Source organism: Nicotiana tabacum, chromosome 18, assembly GCF_000715075.1.
Source record: "Nicotiana tabacum cultivar K326 chromosome 18, ASM71507v2, whole genome shotgun sequence".
Classification (NCBI taxonomy): Eukaryota; Viridiplantae; Streptophyta; class Magnoliopsida; order Solanales; family Solanaceae; genus Nicotiana; species Nicotiana tabacum.
In genome coordinates, this window is record NC_134097.1 from 73,679,761 (window position 1) to 73,691,798 (window position 12,038).

At 36.2% G+C, this 12,038-nt stretch overlaps 2 protein-coding genes across 2 annotated transcripts; one reads left to right on the forward strand and one right to left on the reverse strand.

Annotated features, from left to right (window-relative positions):
- The first annotated feature begins 871 nt into the window (after positions 1-871).
- Positions 872-2,976, forward strand: LOC107830533 (uncharacterized). Its single transcript, XM_016658128.2, has 5 exons — positions 872-1,018; positions 1,898-1,954; positions 2,080-2,163; positions 2,393-2,568; positions 2,707-2,976. Exons 1-5 carry the CDS (start codon positions 1,000-1,002, stop codon positions 2,797-2,799), a joined length of 429 nt encoding a protein of 142 aa, XP_016513614.1. The 5' UTR covers positions 872-999; the 3' UTR covers positions 2,800-2,976.
- A 7,332-nt stretch (positions 2,977-10,308) lies between these two features.
- LOC142172541 (uncharacterized) lies at positions 10,309-11,007 on the reverse strand. The gene has a single exon (XM_075236186.1). The coding sequence runs from the start codon at positions 11,005-11,007 to the stop codon at positions 10,309-10,311; it is 699 nt and encodes a 232-aa protein (XP_075092287.1).
- Between the last annotated feature and the right edge of the window lie 1,031 nt (positions 11,008-12,038).

Here is a 12,038-nt window from a genome sequence, read left to right on the forward strand (position 1 = left end):
CTAGCCCGCTAACCAACCCGGTCCGTTAACGAACGTGTTGGTTTTTTTTGTTTAGCCCGTCCCAGTCTGTCCGTTAAGCACCTCTACATCATCCTCACGTGAGCTTCAGCACTAATAGCCTGTTTGGCCAAGCTTCTCAAGACAAAAAAGTATTTTTTTTCCCAAAAACACTTTTTTCCCCTAATTTGAGGTGTTTGACCAAGCTTATTTGGGGAAAAAAGTGCTTTTGGGAAGAAGCAGAAGCAGTTTCAGAGAAGCGGAAAAAAGTAGCTTCTTTCCAAAAGCAGAAGCAGAAGCATTTTTGGCTTTTCTTCTTACCTAAAATACCCTTAACAAAATATAGTATATACCAAAATAACCCTTAAACCTAATACTTAGGATATTAATTTATAAATATTTCTTTTTATTTTTAGGAAACTTTCTAATATATAGTGACTTTAGGGGTGAATGCTTTTATATTTGTTGAAAGAGTTTTAATATATTTAACTTATATTAAAAGAATTAAGTACTTTTTAATTTTATTTTCATATTTTACTTAAATAAAATAATTTTTTTTAATTATTGCATGTAATAACAAAATTTTGATATTATTTATTTACTTATAATATTAATTATTAAGTAAATCTATTCATGTCCTTATTCGTAATTTGACACTTAAAAGTACTTTCTAAAAAGCTTGGCCAAACACAAATTATTTCTCAAAAGTGCTTTTCAGACTGATTAGCCAAACACAAACTGATTCTCTCCAAAAGTACTTTTTTCAAAAGCACTTCTCAAAATAAACTAATTTCTCCGGTATGGCCAAACAAGCTATAATTCATTCAATTAAGACATCAACCACTTGAATATTGACACGTAACAATATATCATCGCCACCTACAATTTCCCCCCTAATATATCTATTTTAGGGATAATATCATGGGCATATACGTGCATTTCTAGAGTTTTCTTCTCATCCCAAATCGCACTCTAGGGTTACGCCGCCTCTATCAGGAAATCATGCCTCGCCGAAGCTCTGGTAATTAACATATTACATCTACTTTTAATCTTATAAATTTAGATCTACTTTCCATATTGCTTATCTTTTTCGTTTATTTTCTGATGTTGTTTGGTTACTCCTGCAAATTGAAATGGATTCTCTTTACAGTGAAATCGAAGAAATAATCTTCATTTTTCATTTTTCATTTTTCAGATTTGGAGGCAACTGATTCATCATAAAGTTTTGCCTTTTCCTTTCTCTTTGAGTTTATTATAATTGTTGCTTTTGCAACAAAAAGTTTTAAAATACTTCAAGAAAATATTTAAAGAATCTTAATTTTTGAATGAATTAGTTTAATTCTTCTCTTAGAACTTGCAAGTATGCGTATCTTATGAAGAAAACTGTACAATTGAATATTCTCAATTGAGCTCAAGTTAGGTGATAATCCTTTCTGCTAAGGTTGACTAGTTCTGGCTTTGTGGGCTGAGAAGGAAATATGCTTCAGTTACATTGAAACCCTAATTGCACCATTGATTATTTGCATTAGTATTTTTGTCGAAGGCTCTGTGTTTATTTGAGGTTATGTAGACAATAGTTTTATCTTTCAATCTATCTGTTTGATTTGTGTTGAGTTTGAGGCTAGAAATTTTGACATGAGATTCACCAATTGCTAAAAGGGTGAGGAGATTCAGGCTGGATTTGTTACATTTCTAAAGGAACAAGTAGGGAGGGGGCGCGCAGAATTACCTAAAACCGCAATTATACAATTTTCCCTGTCTTAATTCTCCATCAATGCTTGCGTATGACATTTTACCTTTTGTGCTGTAGTCTTCTGTTTGCTAAATGAAATAAGGCTAACTTTTTGTAGCCCCTTTGTTCTGGTTGATGAGTTCCAATTTTCCATGTTTCGGTGTACAGGAAGATCTGCTCCTCGTCCTGCCCCTCGTGCGGCCCCTCGTCCTGCTCCAGCTCCAGGTTGGTTTTTTGGCTGTCAAACTTTTTACCTCACGGCAACTCGTTTGGTTTGCATTCTTTTAGTTGATATGGTTTAATCTATTTTCCTTGCTTGTGCTAATTCATATTCTATCTCATTTGTGCAGTACACCATGCTCCTCCACCAGCTCCTATGCAAAGTAGCGGTGGTGGATCCATGCTTGGTGGTATTGGTTCTACCATAGCTCAAGGTATGGGTATATCCTGCATTATGTAAAAACATACATCACAATTCATCAGTTATATTTTGTTTTCGAAGTTGCTCATAAATGACAGAAAAAAGATATGAAAAGAAGGGAAGCCTCGCGTCGCTCGCTTGGCTTTGGATCCGGTCAAATGATTGGCTGATTAAATTCCGTTACAATTCTCCAAAAAAATTGCTCATAAATGTCTCGTCTGTTTTACCATTATGTCTTACAGGGATGGCCTTTGGTACTGGAAGTGCTGTGGCACACAGGGCTGTAGATGCGGTCATGGGTCCACGCACCATTCAACACGAAACTGTTGCTTCCGAGGTACCTGCTGCAGCAGCAGCTCCTACAACCATCGGTGCTGGGTCTGATGCTTGCAGTATGCACTCTAAAGCGTTCCAAGACGTAAGTGTCAACTTTGCACCTTTTAACTACTTTTACTTTGCAAATTTGAGATTGTTCTAGCCTTCATAGTCAGTATGACATGTGTTATTCTCACTAAAAGATTCTTATGATGCCATTCTTCTTTGGTTTATCTTGCAGTGCATCAATAGCTCTGGAAGCGACATTGGCAAGTGTCAATTCTACATGGATATGTTGTCCGAGTGCAGGAGGAACTCAATGCTGAATGCTTAAGCTTGTTGTGTCTCATTTTAATAACTTTGAACTCATTCTTAATCTGATTGTTGAAACAGCGATGGAATTATGACAAAAGGCTTGGTGGTATTGATGGAGCAAGTGAATTTGGTTCTTGATACACTTTTGGGTCAAATAATTTATGCTGAAATATGAACTTTATAGACTCCTTGATTTTCAGTTTCAGCATGCTTTATATGCTATAATGTGCTTCATTTGGCTTTTTTTGATTACTAGCCCGTTGTTGAGGACTTCTGTGGCTGTCAGTAAAGTTATAACTAGAGCTGACTTATTAGCGTTTGGTGTTTGATATACTGTCATTGGTTCGGATGGCAACTATATTCAGCCTCGATTCCTGATACATTGAGAGGTATCTGGGCGCATCTAAAGGTTCGTATACCTATGCTAACAACTTGCCATTTAGTGCGTTTTTCTTAAACCGGTTTATATTCAAGTCTGAGCACTGAATTGGATAATCAGACGTCTGTTATACATGGGTAATTTTTTATATAGTGTGTAGCATACTCACGTGTTTTATCCTGTATCTACTCGCCATTGTATTATTGTTAATTGCTATGTTATTGGTCATTGACAAGATTTTTCCAGCCTAACGGTCATATTGTTGATAGTCGCAAGCAGAATGAACTAAATCTTTTTTGTTATAAATGAGCAGATAAGAGAAAAACTAATGGAAAAGATTACTTGGATCTTATATCCACTATGCTTTATCGTAGAACTGCGTCGTAAGTAGTTTTAATATGGCCCCTTGAATGTACAACTACTATTTTCAGTATCATCGACAATTGTCAAGTGAACTTGATGCTTAGGCTGTATTTAGGGGAGATAGATTTTATGGTCTATTTTCTAATGTTCCATTTGTTACACGATCATTTTGTAGGAGATCAGTAAGAAGTAATAGAGGTGATTGAAATAGATCTTTTTTTCTTTCCTATTTTAATTGTAATTGTCGTAGGAGATCTATTCATTTGGTGTACAATATCTATTTATCTGAAAGGGAACAATTTGTTGGTGAAACTTGTAACGGTAATTTATCTCCTTGCTCATTCCTTAATTTGCAGTGCAATGACAGGAATGTTTAGTCAACTTGCCAGTTAATTAGTTCAATTCTTAACAAGTACATTATCAGTTATGCTTTGCATTATCTTCTCTGTTCCTTGAGCCGATGGTCTATCGAAAACAACCTCTCTATCTTTATAAGGTAGGGGTAAAGTCTGTGTACACACTACCTTCCCGGACCCCATTTATAGGAATACATTGAGTTCGTTGTTGTTGTACATTATCAGTTATGCTCCTATTTTTCAAACTTTTTTGAGGCTTCAATTTGGTCGTACATCCAAGTTAGTAGGTTCACTTCTTACTCCAGAAATTTTCCCACAGAAAATTACATAATAAATGTAATTTTAGAGGTAGACGTTGGATTTATATATTTCCCATTAATTAGAGAAATTTAGTATGAAAAACTCTTCAAGTTGCAGCGATGTATTCTGATAGTCTACCTTACACGGTTACACCACTCGATGCTAATCCCATAGAAGGTATCTCTTCTATTTCCACGTTCCTCTCTATTCATGGATCCACATATTTTCTTACGAACAAAGGGTAAAAATTGCACGGGACGCCCTATTTAATTTATACCCATTTTTTAAAAAAAGTTTTAACTTGTACTCACTTTTTAAACAACTTCAGCTCCCTTTCTCCTCCTTCGTTTTCAAAGTTTCTTATATATAGTTGCTTTTTTTTCTTCTTCTGAAGTTGTTCCTTGTATGATGAAATTGGAGAAATCTTCTTAAAACTTAAAATTCTAGGCACAGATGTTTCTGTAATTGTGAACTTTCTGGCGGATGGAAGCTTAAGTTTTGATAACTTTGTGTAGCATCATTGGAAATTTATTTTTCTGCTTTAGCCATGTGTGTAATTGTTTTTATCACTTTATCACAGTTCCCTTTTGGATATGTCCTGGTGCACCGGAACTCAAAAATAATTTATCAGGATCACATGCAAAGCAAAACAAAACTATTTAAAGGACACGATTCCTCTGTACGTTGGTTAATTTTGACTCCAAAAGCTGAATTCTTGACTGTTCCTCACAACTCGTTGGGTATTGAAATTTTTCTTGATGTAAATACTGCTTAATGTTACACTTGTCCATATCAATGCAATTTGTGCTTTTAAGATGGATACTGGTTCTTCAAAAACTTCAGCTTATTCAGTGCTGAAATTTTTACAAATAAATTAAATAACTTCAGCATCTTCTGTTGAAGTTTTTGAAAAAGCTTATCCAGGACAAAAAAACTTCAGTTTATTTAGTGCTGAAGTTTTTATAAATGAACTAAATAACTTCAGCATCTTCTGCTGAAGTTTTTGAAAAAGCTTAATGACAAAATTAATGAATTCAGGACAAAAAATTTCAGCTTATTTAGTGCAATTACAAACAAAAACTTAAGCAGAACAAAACTTCAGCTACTATGCTTAAGTTCAACAATTACAAACAAAAACTTCAGCAACTAGAGAATAAAACTTCAGCTACTATGCTTAAGTTGAGCAATTACAAACAAAAATTTTAGCATACTTAGTTCACCTTCAGACCTGTCTACTAGAATGCTAAAGTTTTGCGTGATTGCCTTTGCTACTTCAGCCCTGTATGCTGAAGTTACGCGAAAAAGTGGGTACACTTGCAATTTTTTTTATAAAGCGGGCACAAGTTGAAACGTGACTCAAAACATGCAAATGCCCTGAACAAAGGCAACACTCAATGTCGATGACATGGTGTTTTTGGCCATTCAACAACAAAATCAAAGATGTATTTTCATTATTTAAACTATCCTTGTTATTTACTTATTTATTTATGAGCAGGTAAAACATATTTTTGGTCAGCCACCAAAAACAACATCTTTGACAATATAAAAGCTAGGGTGCAACTGCAATTGTCTTATCGATTCTGACAATTAAAAATTGAATACTAGTTTTGTTGATGATACGTGGCATCTAGTAGATACTTAAAAACTAAGAACAGGACCAAATGGATTTTTTTTACTGTTTACCCAAATTACCAAATAAGATTCACTATTTAATTTTCTTAGCAGGTATACATAGATTATATGGTTACACACATATTACATGTGGATTGTACATATATTATGCATTTGTATACGAATTATACATATATTATGCATTTGTTAGCTATTTTTAATTTAAGCTATTGGGTGAGCTAATTCTTCAAAACAATTACTTATTCATTGCTTACATCAAATTAAATCTTTATCAAATAACTGAAGTTTATTTGCGCGTACTCTTTTGGTGGAAGATCTTTGATCTAATTTTAATAACTATATATTAAAGCTAATTGGGACAAAGCAAAACGAAACTAAGAGAAATTAAACAAACACATGGAAATTTTGATAGCGGTTGAAACCAGTTACCTCATTTTGGTGACACTCCGTGACTTGCAGAGATGCAGGTAAACTGAGAGTGGTGAAAACCTTTGAAGTTGAGAAAGTAACAGTTGGCATACCAATGTCTCATCCAGCGGTGGCTAATTTCTCCCCGAATGCTCTTCCTAAAATTTAAAATCACATATAAAAAAAAACGTGACAAAAATTTTAATAACGTAAATCATATATATGTTGCGACTTTGAATTCAAATTTACATATACACCTATTACCTGTGTACTTTGTCAATCAAGTTTGGAGACAAGAAATCACTTATTTGCTGTGGCTGTGCTAAAAGTTTATGGAGTAGACTGATACAATGGGCACAGCTACAGAATTGTTAAATTGAGCCATGCAATCTGAATTGTTATGCATTTCTTAGAGAGGAAGAAATCGAGTAAGAGAAGAAGAAAGGAAACTGTTCCATTCAATCTGCAAGTGGAGCTGATACACAGCTTATATGCACACTTCTCACAGCTCACACACGTGCACATCACATGACTATTAACTAACTCTAAAACAAATTTGTAACTCCTAACTATGCCAGCTAATTACAGTTAGTGCTAATGTCCAATACTCTGCACTGCTCTGCTTCTGCTTCTCTCCATTTCATTACTCCTCCTCAAGATGGAGGGTGAAAGACATCGAGCACTCCTAGCTCGATAGGATAAGATGATGTTGACTGACTCCCAAACCTTTTGTGAGAAGATCTGCAAGTTGAGACTATGTGGCAATGTAGTTGGTCTCAATAAGCCCTTCCTTCACCTTTTCTCGAACGAAATGACAGTCAATATCTATATGTTTGGTACGCTCATGAAAAGTGGGATTTGCGGCAATCTGGATGGCTGCTTTGCTATCATAGTGAAGTTGAATTGGTTTAGAAATGGTCACACCTAAGTCTTGCAGTAACCCAACTAGCCATACAATCTCTGCCACACTAGCTGCCATACTTCGATATTCAGCTTCAGCTGAGCTTCGACTGACTGTGTGTTGCTTCTTTGTCTTCTGTGAGACTAGAGAATCACCTAGCTTAATCATATACCCTGTGACTGAGCGTCTAGTATTGGGGCATGCTGCCCAATCAGAGTCGCAATAGGCAGTCAATTGAGTGGCTGACTTATGACTGAGAAAAATCCTTAAACCAGGGTTGCTTTTAATATATCTCACCACCCTCAAGGCTGCTTCCCAGTGTGATTTCTTGGGTTGCTGCATGAATTGGCTAAGGACCTGAACAGGGAAGCAAATGTCTGGGCGTGTGATAGTAAGATAAATCAGCTTACCTACCAATTTTTGATAACCTGACATTTCTTCAAGCACATGATCATCAGTTGTTCTAGTCAATATGTCAAACTCAATAGTCGTGAGTCTTGTGTTTGCTTCAATTGGTGTCGAAGCTGGTTTTGCACCACTAAATCCCACATCTGAGATCAGTTCTAAAGCATACTTTCTCTGATTGAGAAGTATGCCCTGTTTTGACCTCAACACTTTAATTCGTAGGAAATACTTGAGTTCTCCAAGATCCTTGACTTTGAAATTGTTATGTAGAGTTTGTTTTGCTTCTTCAATGAGGTGCTTGCTGTTCCCAGTAATAAGAAGATCATCAACATAGATTTAAATGATCACTATATTGTCTCCTTTCCTTCTAGTGAATAATGAGTGATCATGGGGCTTTGACAGTATCCTGCTTCCACCAAAACTGAAGTGAGCTTGATATTCCATTGTCTCAATGCTTGTTTGAGACCATACAAACATTTCAAGAGCTTGCATACCCTATACTCCCCCTGCCTATGAAAGCCTTGTGGCAAATCCATATAGACTTCTTCATATAAATCCTCTTGAAGAAAAGCATTATTGATATCCATTTGGTATAAGCACCAGTTCTTTGAGGCTGCCACACTGATGACTGTTCTGACTGTGACCATTTTTGCAACGGGAGAGAAGATTTCATGATAGTCTAAACCCTCTCTTTGTGTGTATCCCTTTGCTACTAGTCGTGCCTTGTACTTGTCAATCTCACCATTTGCTTTGTATTTAATCTTATAGATCCACTTTGAACCTATAGTCTGCTTTCCATCAGGTAGTGGAACTAACTCCCAAGTTTTATTTCCTTCCAATGCATAAATCTGTTGCTGCATAGCTAAAATCCAATTGTGATCTCGAGAAGCTTCCTTCAATGACTTAGGCTCAGTTGATACAGAGAAAGATGCCAAGTAAGCTTGATAGTTGGGATGAGATGAGTGTAGTTGATATGGTTGGATATAGGATAGGAGTAGTAGACCTTTGATTTTCCAGTAGTAATGTAATCACTGAGCCAAATTGGTGGTCTAATTGTTCTGCTTGGCGTTCCATGATCAAGCCCACCTTCTTCATGTTGTTGGGCTACTTCAGGTGTTAATTCCATTGGTTGTAGCTCAACTTGATCTGATCCAGGAGGTGTAGGAGTTTCAAGGTCTTGCTGGTGATCCATCCCAGCATCTGTGTCCAATGCTGTTTCAGGAACTGGTGAAATGTCCACTATAGGAGCAACGTCTATTAATTCAGAAAGTGAGTCTACAGGTTCAAGTTGTGGTTCTGCACTATGTTGATTTTGATCATGAGCCTCTCTTGTAGGTAGCTGAATGACACCTGCATATGTAGTGTTTTTAAACAAGAAAAGGTCACTTAAATCTTCTGCAGTTTCAGTTTTAAAAGGAAATAGAGATTCTTTGAATTGAACATCCCTGCTAATGAACACCTGATGATCTTTAAGATCATACAACTTGTAACCTTTTTGTTTTTCTAAATAGCCCACAAAGACTATCTTCCTGGTCCTTGATGTGAACTTATCATCTCTAGGCAGCCTGCTAGCATAGTAGAGACATCCAAAGACTCTTAGATGAGATAGTTGTGGCAGCTTGCCATGCAACAGCTCAAACGGTGTTTTTCCTTGCAATACCTTAGATGGCAGTCGATTGATCAGATATACATCAGTCCTCACACAATCTCCCCAAAACTTTATAGATATTGAACTCTGAAATGCCAAAGCTCTAGCTACCTCTAGTATGTGTCTGTGCTTTCTCTCTAAAAGTTATACCATAAGAAGACAAAAGTTCATCACACTTTGAGTTAAAGAACTCACTACCATTATCTGATCTAAGGATCTTAATAGTTTTATCAAATTGATTCTTTATTAAGGCAAAAAAGTTCTTCAACACTACAATCACTTCGCATTTAGATTGGATCAGACATATCCAAGTATATCTACTGTAATCATCTACTATGGTAAAAAAATAATGTCTTTTATCATATGTAGGTCTTCTGTAAGGACCCCACACATCTAGATGCATCAATTGGAAAACACAGTTTGATCTACTGTCACTAACAGGAAACTTTAGTCTACTTTGCTTTGCCAAAGGGCAAATTTCACAACAGCTTAAAAATTTAACATCTAGTTTATTTTTGACATCTGCAATATGTTGCATTGTTCCAATAGAAGGATGTCCAAGTCTCCAATGCCATAGCTTTCCACAATCATCATCCTTATGCACTGTTGCTCCAATTGCAGGTTTTATTGTTTCTTGTAGTATGTACAAACCTTCCTTTTCTTTACCAATCCCCAGAAAGAGTCCCTAGAACACACAAAAATCAGGAAAGAACAAATCCACACAAACTAAGTTGTTTGGCTATCTTGGACATTGAAAGCAGATTAAACTTAAAATCTGGCACATGAACTACATTCTCAAGCTTGTAGCTTCCCAAAATCGCTGCATCTCCTATACTTGTGATTTCTGCTCTACCACCTGTAGGAACCTGTACTCTACTATTATTTTGATCTCTTAAAGTTCTAAAGGTGGTTAGCAACTCCTTGTATGGTGTAACGTGGTGAGATGCCCCTGTATCTATTATCCATTCACAAGTAAAGTTATTTGGATAGTAGTGAGGTCATACCTTCCATGTTACCTATTATGTTATCAGCATTATCACTAGATGTTGGCTTGTTCAGCATATCTAGTATCTGCTTGTATTGTTGTTCAGTGAAGAAGTGACCTTGTGCTTCTGATGACTTCATGCTTTCTCCTACTACAGTGGAATGGCAAAAGGTCTGAATCTACTAATTTGTGATCCCTTCTTTTTGCTCTTAAAATCCTGTGGGTAACCAACAATTTTGTAACAGTTTTCCTTCAAATGTCCCTTATAATCACAATGCTCACAGATTATACCAACTCCAGGTTTTTTAGGCTTAAAACCTTGGTAAGTTCTCCCTGTCAACATTGTCAATGGCTCTTTGTTAACATCTACCACTCCTAACAATCTTTGGCTCTCTTCCTGAGAAACAATTGCATAGGCTTTATTTACAGACACTATAGGCCTCCTTGCCAGTAGATTACTTCTTAAATTACTGTAGGATTCATTAAGTCCCATAAGGAACTGCAATAATCTCTGTGATCCCAAATGCACTACATAAGGCAGGGATTCTTCACAATCACAGGAAGGAAGTGGAGCTAAGACATCTAATTCATCCCAACAATCCTTCATTTTAGAGTAATAGGAAGTAACAGATTCAGTTCCTTGCCTTAAAGTGGCAATTTCAGTCCACAAATGAAATATTCTAGTCAAATTCGATCTATCAAATCTCTCTTCAAATTCACTCCATACCTTCTTAGCACTAGACGCATACATAATACTGGCCATCAATTCATCCGCAATAGTACTTCCTATCCATGTCAGAACAATAGCGTTGCACTTCTCCCATTGCTCTGCTAACTCTCCCTTGTACATGCTTTTAACACAGGTTCCATCCACAAAACCTAGTTTTCCTTTGCCTTAAAGAGCTAATTTTATCGCTCTACTCCACAGAGCGTAATTGTTTGGTCCTGTGAGCTTCAATTGTATTAGGATAAGTACAGGCGCATCTCTAGGTTGAAGATACAACGGATGGTTGTGATCTAGTGAAGTAACCTCATTTCCTGCCATTTTTGCTGGAAATCGAGCTTCACGATCCTCTGCAATCAGCTAGGAAATCACACAAATTATGCTTTTGTGTTCTTCTGTAGATCTCTATCCCTTTCAGTACATGTGTTGTCCTCAATTTACCTACTCTAATACCATGTTAAATTGAGCCATGCAATCTGAATTGTTATGCATTTCTTAGAGAGGAAGAAATCGAGTGAGAGAAGAAGAAATGAAACTGTTTCATTCAATCTGCAAATGGAGCTGATACACAACTTATATACACACTTCTCACAGCTCACACACGTGCACATCACATGACTGTTAACTAACTCTAAAACAGATTTGTAACTGCTAACTATGTCAGCTAATTACAGTTAGTGCTAATGTCCAATACTCTGCACTGCTCTACTTCTACTTCTCTCCATTTCATTAAGAATAATAGAAGTTCTACATGGGAGCAGCATCTACAGTTCATTTGTCATCATGCCAAAGGGAAGACAACAACAACAAAATTCCTCAAGATGATATATGCTGAATATACGCATGCCTTGTGGAAGGAAAGAAACCATCGAATATTACAAGAGACATCTAGAGATTACACTAGCTTGGCAAGGGAGATAGCCTGCATATGCAATTTTAGAGCTACTGGCACTGTAAAGAATTTAGTACAACAGTTATGTTTTTAGATATAGTCTATCGATAGCAATATGGCTTAGTGATTTATGATAGTATAATTTCCAGAAGAATTAGCTAGCTTGGAGTAGCTAAGCTATGCTTTGTAATATTTTTGTTTGGTGATTAATAATAAGTTTAATTACCAAAAAAATACTATTACACGTTTAATCAGTTAATTTACT